Below are 16,658 nucleotides of genomic sequence, written 5' to 3' on the forward strand. Positions count from 1 at the left end.
AAAAAGAAAAGAAAAGATCTGAGTTAGAAGCACATGATGCTCAAAAAAAAAAAAAAGAACTACAATTCAGAGCATGCAGCCAGTCACACTTTTAAAAATTTCTGACCATTCCTTTCAGCTATTGATGCTCAGCATCCAATTATCCTATAAGGACCTCATTTCTTTCATATTGTATAGTATAAGCAATTTTTCAAATAGAGCATGTAATAAACCTTTGCTAGGTGTAGCGCATAGGAGCAAAATAATCACATCTGGGTTTTATGGCACATATTCTAGAAGGCTAGAGGTAGAAGGGAGAGAAACCTTGTTATAAATGATGAAAGTGAGATCCACAGTAGCAAAGTAGCACAGTAAAATTAACAAATATAAACAAGTGAAAAGAAAAGGCGTGGAGTCTTTAAAAATAAGCCTGAAAGACAGTAGAGATCGCTTGTACTTTGAAGCGTAAATAATTCAGGATTTGAAATAATACACCTAAAATTCAAAACACATCATATTGTTTAAATCACCCAAGTCCATTAGGATTATTCTAGTAACTCGACTGTGTATTTTATAGTGTCTTCCAGATGTTATGCTCGTTTAAGTTTGTAATTGGAAAAGCAACCACCTTTGGAAAGTGGGGCAGCATCCATCTGGGAATTATTCACTTAAGAAGTGGTGATAGAGACTGGGAGACAGGCTATTTATTTGATGACTATAATCTATTTGCACTCCTGCCATTTTTCCTGAGAGTTTTTGAGAACCCTTCACTCACTGCAATATACTCTATCTCACGTTTTGGGTTTGATTCAAAATCCACTTGTATACGGAGGTTCTGTCACCGTCCGAAGCCTTTGCAAGACCGAAGGCTATCATAGAATAGGTTTGTATATGTAAAGTATAGGGCAATTATTTCTCATCTCCATATCCAATAATAGCACAGAAATGCCTGTATTTTGAAATTGGACAACCACCACGTGCTAAGGAAGTACAGTGTGAAGAACTGAAAAAAAACCCTCAACTTGTACATTACAGAAGAGGTAAAAAACACAGGAATAGCTGGAAAATCCATGTTCTATTTAAGTTCTTTTCTTTCCACAGTTAGAGAATACCTATAATTAATTTTACGATGATTACCAAGTAAAAGCCCTCTTGGAAATCTTATGATGTAAAGATAGAAAGAGGCAAATCTGTACTCTTTAATAAAACAAAATGTTTGATTAGAGTATATTGATAAAATAAAATATTCATGATTTTAGTTTATTTTCTGTTGAATTTATTAATAATCTTTATATATGTATGGCTTTGAGCAAAGACAAAAGAAATTCTCTAACTCGTCCCTGATCATACAGTTGTAAGAATCAGCTATTTTACTATTTTCCCAGCAGCAGAAAGACCAATCTTTTCAATCATACATTTCTTTCTGTACAGTTTAAAACTCCATACTTATGGGTTTACCTATGTACAGAGAAAAGAGGTCATTTTTCAACTAGCAATGGACTTTTATGTTACAGGAATGTGAGTCAATTTTTTTTAACCTAAGTATATATATTCATACATATATATGTATATAATTTACCCTGTACCACTTTATTAGTTTGACATATAAACCTTAGGGGTTTTTTTTGTCCATTCTATTACAAAGTGAATAAAAATTTTATGGTTGCACTGAAAGACCATGCAATTCAATTTTGCTTCGGTTTCCCAATAGTGCTCAAAATAAAAAAAAAATTTATATATAAAAATATTTCACTACCAAACCCGTTAGTCCTATCAAATGTAAACCTTTAATAATTTAAAGGACCAATACATGATCTTAATAAATCGAAGTTAATTCTCAATATTTTAATAAAATAAAAGAGTTTTGTACTGATATATAAATGGTCTTGCAGCTTCCACATAGGTTCTAGGTAGACTGAACAATCCCTTTTTCACACTGTCCCTGATGCGCCATCAGAGGTCACCAGCACATTCATGATAACATCACACTGACTAGCATGGTTGATTCCTTCCACACAAGCTGGGATCTGTTAGAAATTAAACATAACAACTCATTTTGATATTATAAGTATTATATCCATAAAAGGCATAACAGGCAGCATGGATCCATTTTAGAGTTTTTGCTTTTGTTTTTGTTTTCTGTCCTCAAGTCTATCTGGAGGCCCTGCCCCATTTAATGTGTAATCTTTGTTAAGTTCTTCTTAAATGTATCACCAGTGTCAGAGATACGGAAGACTTCCACTTTAGGTCATTCTCTTAACTGGGGTTATTTACAGAAGTCGGTTATTAGGAATCTTCCAATTGTGTTCCAGTCATCACCACATTCGTGGGATGTGTTAGGCACAAATGCTTTCTAAGGGACTTCTTTGAGAAGAAGCAGATGTTCACAGATCATGAAAAGAGTCAAGGAAACAGACAAACAAGAAAAACGATGCTCACAGACATTCAGTTTGACCCCTGCTTGCTGTCACCATGTCTGTACTTTTTTCAGCACATATAAAATAACAAACCTCCCACCTAAGGGCTAGGTTAGTCACCACATGTCTTAAGATTTACTAACCATTTAGTTACAATACACAAAGAGCGAAGTGTGTGTTCCCAAACAGATATGATGCTGTAGTGTATTTATTTTTTTAAATTAACACCGCAGTAAACTACCAATTACAGTGAAGACACAGAACACACTGGCAACTCCAAATCAAGCTGTGGCTTACAAATCATTATTTAAATGATAATAACAATAATAATAATAACATTAAATGAAAGTGAAAACCTCACTTCTATACTTAAGTCAGAGATCCAAGTCAGCCTTATAGGAATTTTAAGATAGGCAATTAATGAATGGTTATACTTTTCCAGAAATGAGAAATACTGTAAGCCTTTCCCTACAATGACTGCTTTGAACGTATTTTTTTTTTTTCCCAAAAAGCATGCAGGGACTATTTTCAGATGCTTGATTATGGCAAGAAGGAAGAAAAGTAATGATTTTTGGTGTAAGACAAGCAATTTGTAGAATCGAGCATACAATTTTGCATAAAACATTGCAGGTTAAAATAATATTGTAGGTTTCAAGCCATTGCATTACAGTTGAATAACTGTCACAATTAGGTTTTGTAAAATTTAAAACTCTAAGTTTTGAAGTGAAGCAATAAAACTAAATTCTTAAACGATGACTTTTACCTTCACACAGCACAGAATAGCTATCTTTGTTTGGGTTGAAAAAGTTATTTACAGCTAACATTGATTGAGTCTTGGTAAAAGTCCGATAACACATGAAGAGAAATATCCCCTCAGCTTTCTGAAAGATCAATGGACATGTTTGTGGTTAGAGACAGTCATAACAGTGGCAATGCTAGTCTCCTACCATGGCCAAGCATATGGTGTGTTCTTTAACCTAATTCAAAATTCAAAGCACCAAAATACAATTGAGATCTAGAAAATGGGACTTGCTATTTAATCCTCCGTAACTAATGATTAACAATTTAGATGCAGAGACACTGCTAATGAGAAAAGTTTTGATTGGTGCTGTTGAGTAGCTCACTTGAGTTGCCTTTTTAAAATCAGAGTTTTGTTTCCATTGAATCCAAGAACTCTTCATAAAATAGAGAAATACATATATCAAAGGAATTAAGTAAAAGTAGGTTAAAAATAAATAATCTTACAACAACATTTTAAATCCTTTAATGATTTAAAGAAAGGAAGACATAAAACACTGAATGCTAAACAAGTCTTTTGAACTTTTCTTGAGATTTTTAGATATAGATTTAATAGCATATGTGTATATATATATATATATATATTTTTTACATTTTGCATGTAGGCCAGAGCTGTCTAAAATATCTCTTCATAGTAGGCTATAGGGATCTATCAGGCGATAGAATAAAATAAGATCTGAGAATATTCTCAGTTTATTAGAGTATTTCTTTCTGCTTTGACAATCAGCAGGGATCATAAATTTGAAGCAAATCGTGGCTTTTCTGTCTCTGGGTCTGTATGTAAGACTGAGGAAGACTCCCTCTGATGAGCGGCTGCTGGTGGAGGGGGTGCCGGTGGGACCCCTCGGCTGGGGGGGATGGCTCCCGATGACATCTGTCGGAACAGGGTGACCCGCTGGGGGACCGTGCCCCTGCTCCCTGCCTGCAGGCCCGAGCCGTGCACCGTGGTCACGGGGGGAGGGATGGATGCCAGGGACTCGCCCACAGTGGGATGCGGTCTGGAAATCAGGGTGGAAACCTCATGGGGCAGCGAGGGCTGCGAGGCCGAGAGGGGCCTGACTTCTCGGGTCAGGCTGGTGTTGTGAAGCGCCTGCGTGCTCTTGTGCACTTCGTTTTTCGGTGCGGAGCTGCCGGGTGTCTGCGGAGCCTGGGGCTGCTGCTTGGTCTGCGGTGGCTGCTGTGCCTGCTGCTGAATGAGTGACAGCTGGGAAGCAGTGGGGGAGGCGTAGTGGAAAGTTCGAGTGGCTAGCGGGCTCTGAACGGGAGGGCTGCAGACCGCAGTGGTGTAGGAGCAGGGCGAGAGGATGGCCGACGGCTGGGGGGTCTGTGTGCTGGGGCTGGGGGAGTGCAGGTTGCCGTGAGACAGACTGGTGGCTGTGTACACCGGCGGAGATTGTGTCCTCCCGCGAGAGGTCGGGGTGGTAGCTGAGGACGTGGAGTTCAGGGCTGTCATTTGAGGGTAACTGATGGGAGCGATTGCCTGCACCATCTCCCTGTCGTGTTTCACAATCTGCTTCAGGATCTCGTTCTCCTGATTGTTGAAAACTCCAGTGTTCAGATCCCTCTGGAACTTTTGCAGAAGAATTGAATTTTTCTTTCCTGTCAGCGAAAGGAAGATAGGCACTTAGAAAGTCTATAAGTGACTGATGACAACTCCAAGCGCGAGTGGCTCCTGCAAACAGAATGATGGCAGTGTTTCATAGAAGAGGCTTAAAAGCCAAGCACTCACCTTTAGACACCAAATAGACACACGGCTCCTGTCTCTCACGCTTCCTGCATCTTTCTGGGAAATCTTACCTTCTACACGAGTCAAGTTGAAAAGTCTGTAACATGGCAAAAGCCATCTTACAGAAGAAATGGAGAGATTTGCATGAGGGCTACCTTGGGAGAAGAAAGGGCATTTGGATCAGGATGGGCCTGAAATCAAGATTTCAGTTTAAAGCTTCTTTTTCAAGAAAGGACAATGGAATACATACTATGTGACAGGCACCCTACCCAAGGCTTTAGGCAGATTTATTTTATTTAATCCACAACTCTTTGCGGTAAGTGTGCTCATAATCCCACTTCACCCAAAAGGAGACTGGAACATAAGAAGGTTAAGAGTAATGCCCAAGAAAACATAGTTAATAAGTGACAGAGCTGGGACAGGAAACGAGTAGATCTGATCACAGATTTACGACGGACTATGAAGCAGCCACATCTATATCACGTTGAGTGTTTGCTGGAAATGAAGTCTCCTGGGCCTCATCCACTTGCTGCACCAGATGCTGCCTTTTACTATGATCCCCTGGTAATTGTCACATGCAAGTTTGAGAAGCAAAGGCCTTTGCTTTTGACCAGTGCCCTACACCAGTGATTCTCTACTCTACCTGCATATTTTTGAGACTTTAAGAGTCTCAAAATCGCTAGAGCTTTAAGAGTTACTTATTTCCATCTGCACCCTAACAATTAAATCAGAATAAACAGACATGGGTCCAGATTTTGGTACTTTAAAATAAACTTTCGCCAGGGGATTCTTGTGTGCAGCCAGATTGAGAACTATTTCATAATCTTTCCTCTTCTGAGAGGTTGTTGTGAGGATCCAGGGGCATAATGTATGGCAAGCTCTCAGCTCATTCTAGAACCTCAGTAAGTACTACCTCTCCTTCTCACTATTGTCTTTGGAGTGGTTTGCAATAAGGAGATATTCTCTGGCAAAATAACAATTAGCACCAATTGTAGGTTGATGTAAGAGGGGAAAATCAGTGACTTTTTAATGGCATCATCACCTAAGTAAATATGGTAACTGAAAAGTAAATCAATTTGCCATATCACTAAATAAAGTATCACATCTAAACTAAAAAGGAATATTTTCAAATGGAAATGTATGATATAATTTACTTGGCTGCTGGGAAAGGCAATCATTTTAAATGACTGCCAAAATGAATAGCTATCTCTCTCCTTACAGAATTGTCCTAATTTCCCAAAGAACAAAGACTTCTACGTTAGTAGAAAACATAAATGCTTACTTTGCATATTCCCTTAATTAACTATAATATATGCATTTATAAGCAATGGCCACAACACTGAGAAGGATAATATTTCTTTGTGATCATGTGAATAGTCAACATTTCATAATCTAAGTATCTGGGACCTTGTGGAAAAATACTATAACTTTTAATGCACTGTTAGAATTTTGTGAAGATTAAAAATGCAAATTCTGGTGCTCACTAGCAATTTTATTGCCTATATTATTGATTGCAAACCGTTTCATGCAAACTTTCTTATAAAAAATTAACTGTAATAAGTTAGATGAAAGTGATGCTCTATCAGATTAACAGAAATTCTCTATTGAAATATCCTGATTTTGATGCTTTTGCAAAATATGTTTAGCTGGCTTAGGAAAAAAACTCATATGCTCAGAAATTAGTCTCTGGCTCTACCATGAACACTCACATACCACAAAGAGGGAAGTTATTTTCAAATTAAGTAAAGATGCTTTTAGGTATACTCGCTTCTTTTATGGGCACTGTCTTCTGGATACTCCATCCTGTTACATCTCTAAGTTATCAATAAGATTTTTAATATGTGTGCTGTGTCTAATGGTAATGTCCAAATACTACATTTACTTCTCCTAACCTAATTTCAGATCCTTATGCAGTCTGTTGTCCTACCAATATAGAAGAAAAGAAAGACGTAAAGTGCAGAAGAAAAGCTGACACAACCATACGTCAATCAAAAGTCCTTACCTTTAATAAAAATGAAGCAGTTGAAGTATCTCTTTGTTTACTTTCCAGTGATCCCAACCCCAATCTCCTTTGAGTTCATTGATTCCTTCATCCCTCCCTAACTCTCTTCAACAATATTCATTGTGTACTAGGTACTGTGAATGTAATAGTGAATTAGACATGATCTCTACATTCATAAAGCTTAGCATCTCTAGAGCAATTTAAATAATAAAAGCAGTGCTGTGATGGAGGAACTTCCCAGGAGTACGGGAGAACATCTCCAGGGTACTCAGACTATTAAGGGGGTGGAAGGTCAAAGAAGGTTTCTACAGGGAAGTGATGTTTAAACTGAGATATGAAGGCTAGTTGAGTTAAGCAGGGAAAGGGAACAGAGGAGGGTAGGGTGCAGGAGGAGATCTGGGTGTGGAAGATGAATGCATAACACCTTCTGCCATCAGAATGTTCTAGCATATCTTGGGAAGTTAACAGCAAGCCAAACTCATCTAACTTTACTATGGCAATTATTCAAATCTTTAAACTAGTGTAACTAGTAAGGTCTAACTTACATATTTTTATTTGAGAGCAGAGAAGATTTTAAGATAAGTTGATGTTTGCAAAGTAAAGCAGCTATGTGGGCACTTCTATTAAGGCTTTTTCTGATTGAGTCTGTATTACAAACATTTCAAGAAGTTTCTACTGAGACAATGAAAATGCACAAGTTTTCAATTCTTAATATAAGAATAAATGTAAAGTTGATCCTTAAAAATGAAAGAAAAAACCTTGTGATAAAATTTATTTTGTAATGTAGACTCATATTACTGCATTTTTAGTTCTATTTTAATGCTGTGTAGAATTTTTAATCATTGTTTTTTACCTTAAGGTTCAAATTGTTTTGGTATCACTGGTGAAATCAGATTGCGTAGCTAGCAAAAATAGAGATGAATAAACAAACCTAGAATACTTAGAAGAGAAAGTTAGATAGAGCCTCAGATCTTTCTAGAAATATGGCTAGAGCTAATTGCTATTTCTATATTTCTATGTTAATTAATAAGCAATCTATATACTAGCATTTGGGACTTATGATTGCAAATATGTATCAGCCCACTAGATTAAAACTGAATTGTGCACAAAGAAGAAAACTGAACAGAGTACCTATCCGATCTAGTCGGTCAATGGCTACCGTCTCAAAGGCTCTTCTCATCATTGGATATTCCTCCAGGACCTCGTTGAAATTGTCCACAGAAAGCGAATAAAGACGACAATACGTATCAGCTCGAACACTGGCAGTGCGCCGTCCCTTGGTCAACAGGCAAATCTCTATAAAAACAAAGAAGAAAGATTTGTTTGGCAATTTTCTTTAAAAGGTCATTAAGACCTACCACAACTAAAAGAAAAAAGTCTCATGGTGTGAGAAACCAATGATTAGTAACATTTTCTATTTTATCAGGAAATCCCTTCTGATAATTAAAAGTGCCCAATTGCTAATACTCAATCTTAAAATATTCTTTTTTTTTTAAACAATTGAGGCGTTTGGTTCAAAGGGAAGGCTGTAACAAAATTATCTTCTTCCAGCTCCCATTCCAATTCACCTGAATCAAAAATATGCAGAAAAAAGAATAATAAATCCAAAATGGAGTTGAAAACAGGAAGAGACTATTCTCAGATAGAAGTTCTTATGAATTCTGAAAGGCAGAGAGCAGATGGTATTATATAGACAGAAACCAAAGCGAGCCCAAAATCATTGGCTTAGAAAGTCTTATGATTAAGCAAAATTGAATCACAGGTTCAGATGTATGCATTATAGGCATGCTTTATGTAGTTCATATATTCCCAGTAAGATCAGTATAAAAATTATATTCCAAATGCACAGAGGGGCTTTTCATTTAAGTAATTTCTAAGGAAAATCTTTTGTTGAAATTTTGATTCCCAATATATGGTAAGCAAATATTTGCAAACTTGGATTTTCTTATTAGCTAGATAAATAAATGATAAAAGTGAAGATTTTCTATTTCATTTCCCAAAATTTATGTATTAAAATCCTATAGACTTTGCTTCTTTAAAAAATTTAAAATAATTGAAAAACTTTGCTCCAAAATAACCTATTTGAAAAAAGGAATGGGAGAAGTGTTTCTGAAATGCACTGTCTTCTAACAAAAGGAAATAAGCAAAATAATTATTGACAGGGGCCTAAATTCACACTCCTCTGAACTTATTTAAAGAATTTCAGTTCACGTTGATAAACATAGTGAGTAAATTATGTGGTAGGCATTATGTCCTTGGTGTTAGGGCTGGAAACACGAATCAAACATCATATCTACTTCTGTATTACTTACATGCTGGTAGTAAAAAGAAAAAGTTCATTTGAATTAAGATTTCATTTAAAATGTAAGCTGGTGAGAGCAATAATATAGAAGGCAGGCACTCTGGGAGTACTAAAGAAGTGCACCTGAACCAATCTGGCAACTGAGAGGATTTTAGGAAATGCCACCTAAGCCACCAATTATGTTGTTACTGTTCATGCTTGTAAACATTTCAAATTTAATAAACAGTATTGTGGTGGGGCCAACATGGCAGAGTAGGAAGACCCTGAGCTCACCTCCTCCCATGGGCACACCAAAATTACAAATACATACAGAACAACTATTGATGAGAATGACCTGAAGACTAGAAGAAAAGATTTTCTACAACTAAAGATATAAAGAAGGAACCACAACGAGAAGGGTAGAAGAGGCAGACACACTGTATAGTCAAGACCCGTTACCCTGGGTAGGTGACCCACAAATGGGAGGATAATCACTATTGCAGAGATTCCCCTTAGGGAGAGAGGGGTCTGAGCCCCACATTGGGCTCCTCAGCCAGCGGGTCCTGCACCAGGAAGATGACCCCCAGAAAGTCTGGCTTTAAGGCCAGTGGGGCTTGCATTCTTGAGAGCTGGAGGGTTGTAGGAAGTAGAGACTCCGCTCTTGAAGGGTGCACACAAAATCTTACACCCTCCAATACCCTGCGCAGAAACAGTAATTTGAAGGAGCCTGGGTCAGACCTACTTGCTGATCTTTTAGAGCCTCCTAGATTGGCAGGAGGCAACTGGGACACACCCTGAGGACACAGATGCTGGTGGCATCCATTTTTGGGAGCTCATTATACCCCAAGGACACTGATGCTGGCAAGCACCATTTTGGAATCCTCCCTCTACCTTATTAACACTGGAACCCAGCCCCATCCACCAATGGGCCAGCCCCAGCCCTGGGACTCTCTGAGCCATGCAGCCCGCCATGCTGGGACCCAACCCCACCCACCAGCAGCCAGCAGCCTCTGAACCAGCAGGAATCAAAGGTACATTAGATGATACAGAGGACTGGATCAGTAAATTGAAAGACAGAGTAGTAAAAATCACCCATCTGAACAGAAAAAAGGAAAAAAGGATTCTTTAAAAAAATTAGGATAGTTTAAGGGACCTCTGGGGCAACATTAAACATACTAACATTTGCATTTTTGGAGTCCCAGAAGGAGAAGAGAGAGGAAAAGGGGGCAGAGAACACATTTGAAGAAATAATAGCTGAAAAATTCCCTAACCTGGGAAAGGAAACAAACATCCAGGTCCAGGAAGCACAGAGAATCCCAAGGAGGATCAACCCAAGGAGGACCACACCAAGACACATTATAATTAAAATGGCAAAAATTAACAATAAAGAGAGGATATTAAAAGCAGCAAAGTAAAAGCAACTAGTTACACACAAGGGAACTTTGCATAAGACCATCAGCTTAGTTTTCACCAAAAACTTCACAGGCCAGAAGGGAGTGGCATAATATGTTTAAAGTGATGAAAGGAAGAAACCTACAACCAAGAATACTCTACCCAGCAAAGCTATCATTCAGATTGGAAAGAGAGATAGAGATTTTTACAAACAAAAAAAAAGCTGAAAGAGTTCAGTACCACAACCAGTTTTACAAGAAATGTTAAAGGTACTTCTCTAAGCAAAAAAGAAAAGGACAGAAATAGAAATATGAAAGTTATAAAAGAAAAAATCTCATTGGTAAAGGCAAATATATATTAAAGGTAGTAGCCCAACCAAACATAAATCTAGTAGAAAGGTTATAAGAGTTGTGCACCTAGAACTAACATAGTGTTGTAGGTTAATTGTACTTCAATTATTAAAAAAAAATATGTAGACACTGGGAGGAAATGCATCAGAATGCTAATGGTAGTTATTTCTGGGGGATGGGGATTATGGGTGATTGTTCTTTTTTACGTCATGCTTTTACGTAATTCTAGTTGTCTGCAATGAACATTCATTACTTGTAAAATTAGAAAGAAAACAATACATGTGATTAAAAATGAAAAAATAATATTGTGGACTGTTCATGTTTGTGTGCATGTTTGTGTGTGTGTGTATTTGTGTGTGTGTACCTTTGGTGTGTGTAGGAAGATAAATCTCTATTGGTCAGTGTTTAAGCATAAAGCATATTATCATATGATGGAATTTGTCAGCTACTCTAATTAAAAAAAAATGTAATAAAAGTATTTTCAACACTACCCCAAAATTAAACTCCTGTGTCACTATAGTACTAATGCCATATTATATAACTTATGATTGCTAAATTATGTCAAACATACTGATGAGAAATGTTTTTATTGCTAAGTGTTGCTTTCAAATCTGTACAAGTTGTCATATAGAATGGTTATAAGCCTCATCCAATGATACATAACAAAGGTCTTAAAATGTATCCATACACTTTACCCAGAAATTTCACTTGACAATCTAGCCTAAGGAAATAGTCTGTAATCAGAACAATGTTATTTACATGGTGATATACATTATGCATTTATGTATGCAACTGAAAATATGGGAATGCCTTAAATGAATAATAAGTCAAGATTCATAATCAACTATGTGGCAATTATTAAAAGTAAAGTTTTTAAAGTCTATGTATTAATATTAATAGTAGAATGGTCATGAAAGTTTAACAGAGAAAAGCAGGATACAAGGTTTTAATAATAGCATGATAAAAATGATCACATATAGTACGAAAAAAATGACAATAAAATCCACCAATATGCACTGCTCTCGTTGAAAAATGTTCCTTTATGTAGATGTACTGTTTATATCTTTTTTCAACTTTCCTTTATCTAAATTATTTTTATTTGTGGATATATAACTTTTATTTTTTAAAAGTTACTTTAAAATTAATATCTAAGTGCACAGAAGAGAAAAAAACCCCAAGATATGAAGGAATATAAACAAACCTAAAAATAGTGATTACTAGTGTAGGAGATTTCCTCAACTTTACCTTTCATTGTTTTTAATGTATTTTTAATTTGGTACTTATATTTTTAATTTACAAATGCTTTCCATTTTCCTATATTTGTTGCTTTCTCATTGTATCATTCTCTTTTGTTGTGGATGTAATATCCTCTATCTTCTGGTAGTTGTTAAAGAGATCTGGTTTTGAATAATGAATATATGCTACAACATGGATGAACCTCGGAATGTTTCACAAACACAGTGAAAGAAGCAACACATGACAGTCCATATAGTACATGCTTCCACTGATATAAATAATCCAGAAAAGGGAAATCTATAGTGACAGATAACATAGCAGTGGTTGCTTGGGGAAGTGGGTGGAAAAGGAGATTAACAATAAGTGGGCAGGAGGAATCTTATTGGGGTGATGAAAACCTAAACCTGTTTGGTTTGGCTTTCATAGTGTTGGTTTCATAATTTGGGAAATTTCTAAAACGATTGAATTGTATACTTTGAATTATATATACATGTTGCCATAACACTGTAAAATGGAAACAAAAAGAAGTTTTGTCTTTATATTTTATCTTTATTATATTTTATATTTTAGTTTCTGCTGTGTTTTCTGAATTCTTTCTCTTTACTCTGGAATCATTGTTTCTGTCTCTGTGTCTAGATCTTTCCCTTGTATATTGAATGTTTTCTTCAAGTTACCTGTTGATGTCCGTTTCTATTGAGGATGAAAACTCTAGTGATGTGGCAGCATTTATTGATCTGGAGTTTCTCTTTAGGGTGAATAGGTGGGAAGTTTATCCTCATATTTCCCTAAATGCCAGAATGAGGAAGGCTGTACTCCAAGGTTACCAACATCTCTCTTAATTGTTCTAGTTCTCTGCCTTGTTCAATTACTTTAGAACCACTTGCTTTTTTCTCTCCTCAGGAAAATAAATGCTTGGTTACAGGCTGTTCTGCAATGTCGAGGGAGGGACAGAGAGTCCACTGTACCACACAGAGACCTTCCCTAAGTCACTGTTTCCCCTCACTTTTCAGTTGGCCCTCTGCCATCACACTGTCTCTTAGCTAGCAGCTTTTCTGGAGTTTTGCCAGGAGCTTTGCTCCCTTCTTGGTCATAGCCCTCAGCATTATATTCCAAGTTCCCTCTACTTTTCCTTCAAGTTTCATCAGTAACCACCAGCATAATTTAAAAAAAAAAAATTGTCTTAAACAACAGAAATTTATTTTCTCACATTTCTGGAGCCTGGAGGTCCAAAATCAGGGTGACAGTATGGTTGGGTTCTGGTGAGAGCTCTCTTCCTGGCTTGCAGATGGCCAAATTCTCACTGTATCCTCACATGGCAGAGAGAGCCCCCATCTCTTCCTTTACGAACACTGTCACTAATCCCATCAGGAAGTTCCCACCCCAAGTCACCCCATCTAATTCAACTACCTAAGGCTCCACTTCCAAATACCACCACATTGGCGATTAGAGATTCAACTTATTGAATTTGGGAGAGACAAGGACATCCAGTTCATAACACCATTTCTCTTGTCCTGAAATACTATTTATGTCCCTCTTGCTCTTCAAAAAAAACTAAGCTAAGAAACAAAAACCAAAAAAACAGCTTTATTGAGGTATAATTGATATACCAAAAATCTGCACATATTTAATGTATACAGTTTGATGAGTTTGGACATCTCCATGTACCTCTGAAACCATCAGCATATCCGTCACTTCCAAAAGTTTTCTTAACTGCATGTTACAGAATACCTGAATAATACTGGCTTACCAATAAAATAACTTAATTATAAAAATCTGGGAGGCAGGGCTAGTGTGGATTTAGTATCTCAGTGATGCTGAGGCACTGTGCTGGCATGACTTTATTTTCTTGGCCAACCTCTCATGATTACAAGTTGAAAGCAGCAACTACAAGAATTTACATCCTCATACAGTGTCCCTAGAGAGGGAAAGACTTCCTTCCCACATTTCTTTCTTTTTATTGTGAAAGCAAAACTTCACAATATTCCTTTACTACTTTTAATTTGGTCTCTGGAAAGGGAAGAGATAACGACATGTATTGAGGATCATCTTATGTAAAGAAATGGATTTGTATTTACTTTTCTGTATGCTTAAAAATTATTCGAATACTTTTTACAACGAGCCTGTATTTATATATTACTTTTGTACTTTAAAAAATAAATTTAAAAATTAGAAAAAATACAGCTACTCTCAATACTTATAGTCATTTTGGAGATATAGTAAAAATAGATTTATTTCAGCATAGATATAAATATATTCATGTTTTCTCTAAATTATTCTTTGCAAATGATTTTCTGGTTTCTATTGTCTGGAGTCCTCATATAATGGATATACAATATATGTAGCTAAATGGAGTAGATGGACATGTGTTACATGGTATAGGTCCCCATAATTAACTGATGAATCAGTTAAATACTGCCTTCGGTATGAGAAGAAATCTTCCTAGAGGATGATGCTTAAATAATATTTTAGGCCTATATAAAAAAAATGAGTACATGTTTTATGAGAAAACTTCAGAGGTGTTATTGTCCAGCAAATCTTACTTCTTCATTAAATTCTATTTAAAATACAACGTACTTATGTAATTCTTTACCTTTTGTGATTTTTTGAATGAAAACTGATATTTCAATTTGGTTGATTTCTTGCCAACTAATGAAGTAGAATGCTATTTTGGTGATTTTCTGCAGCAGTGATGGTTACCTGCCGATTCTGCTACCTTAACATACATCCAATTTCTTAGGTTATTTTTGAGTTTTTTTTTTCTTTTTGGTGTAGTATAAAGAGTATTGGCCTGGGATTAGGAGTCCAGTGTTACAGTCTCAGACTGATTGATCTTGGTTGTGAAGATTTGGACAAATACTTATATTCTCTGGACCTTCATCTATGTATCTGTAAAATGTAAAATTCAATTATATCTCTAGCGTTTTATCAACATTTAATCCATAACTTCAGACTTCGGTCATATTTTATATCTAAAGTTCCACTGATTTTTATATCTTTAGTGCTTCCATGGCATCTGGTAGGTGCTTAATGTTTGCTGAAATGAATTATTGAACCAAATAGCAACATGTTCTACAAAATTAGTTTCAATCACCGGTGGAAGAACTAAGGGCTAAATATAGATTTTCACTAGCAAAGTCCTTTCAGAAGTTATCTAGTGAGCTGTGTTCATTCCCAACATAAAACTCTTCAGCCTTTATCTCTCAGCATCTCTTCGATAATTTCTTAGTGAGAAACAGATCAAATGAGGGTATATTCATGAGGATATATTCTAGAAATAGTCACTGGTCAGTGTGAAAAACAATTTAAATAGTCCTTTCTTCTTTTAATGCCTCCATACTCTTTGTTTCCACCATGAAGAGAAATAAACAATGCCACACACTTAGCAATGAGAAAAAGTAAACCTGATCATAAAAGAATCTTAGATTTCATGAATTGAATTTCCAGATTCCATATGAATAGAGTAGGTGTTTCTTTGTAAATTAATTTTCTCTTGATAATAAGTTATTTTGGGGATCTACTTATTGAGTGAAGAGAGTCCTGTGTTAGGTGTTACAGATTGAGTTTTTGTGTATTTACTCTGTGTGTGTGTGTGTGTGTGTGTTTAAAAGACAGAGAGAGAAAAACCAGTTTAGTCATTTGTATCTCATAGTATCCTTTGGGTTCCTTAGGAATTGTGTAGATATTAGTTCATCACTATTTTTAATTTCCTGTATTGTGTTTTCTACTTGTTTCCTAACTATTGACTTTATCTCCCTAGCTAGTTTAAGACATTTTAAAGACAACAACCATACAGGAACATTATTTTATCCCTCGCGGTGCCTGCTGCCTTGGGTTCTTAGCCCAGAGAAATTGTTTTAAAATGCTGATGAGTACATCAGTGAGAGTGGACAAACCCCAGATTGACACTAAGTTCTAGTCTTAAGTTTTAAGATGGCATAATAATGGCTCCCCTGCTGAGTATCTTCTCTTTGTAACAGAACTTGCTGAACACTTTAAGCACCTTCTTTAAGCAGCACAATATATCTTTGAGGTTTTTGTGCAATGTGTATAAGGAAGAAAGTATCTAGAAGGTCTGGTAATGTTTTCTTCAAGGTGGATATGTTATTACTCACTACCTAGAAAATTAGCTTGCTTTGGGGTGCTCAGATTGACTTCTCAAGGAAAATAAAATAAAATATAAAATGAAATAAAATTGGACTCCCAAAGAACAAGCTGAGTGCAGCTTACAGATATAACCTTTTTAAAACAGAGTCTTCTGGCATATTTTCTAGACTCTGTTGCTTGTTTCAATCTTTCTGCCTTTTTTTCCTTGTTTGTCTATTCTCTGAGAACTCAACTAGGAGTTTCCTAGTGGTGTAATCACTGCTTTAAAAATCTTAATACAAATTTACTTGGAAATATATCCTTTCATCTGGATACAAATTTCTAAATGATAATTAAGTGCACAAGTAATGGGAACTTGGCATATTAATTTTAT

The 16,658-nt window shown here is 36.2% G+C and overlaps 1 protein-coding gene across 1 annotated transcript in view; it reads right to left on the bottom strand.

Moving 5' to 3' along the window:
- Window positions 1–3,927: 3,927 nt before the first annotated feature.
- The window catches only part of HCN1 (hyperpolarization activated cyclic nucleotide gated potassium channel 1), a 372,899-nt gene continuing 360,168 nt past the window's right edge, over window positions 3,928–16,658 (bottom strand). Inside the window, exons 7-8 of the mRNA XM_061187769.1 lie at window positions 8,054–8,218; window positions 3,928–4,793 (exon numbers count right to left, since the gene is read on the bottom strand). Coding sequence (XP_061043752.1) covers window positions 3,928–4,793; window positions 8,054–8,218 — 1,031 coding nt within the window. The remainder of the gene's footprint in view (window positions 4,794–8,053; window positions 8,219–16,658) is intronic.

The sequence above is a fragment of the Eubalaena glacialis genome, chromosome 4 (assembly GCF_028564815.1).
Source record: "Eubalaena glacialis isolate mEubGla1 chromosome 4, mEubGla1.1.hap2.+ XY, whole genome shotgun sequence".
Lineage (NCBI taxonomy): Eukaryota > Metazoa > Chordata > Mammalia > Artiodactyla > Balaenidae > Eubalaena > Eubalaena glacialis.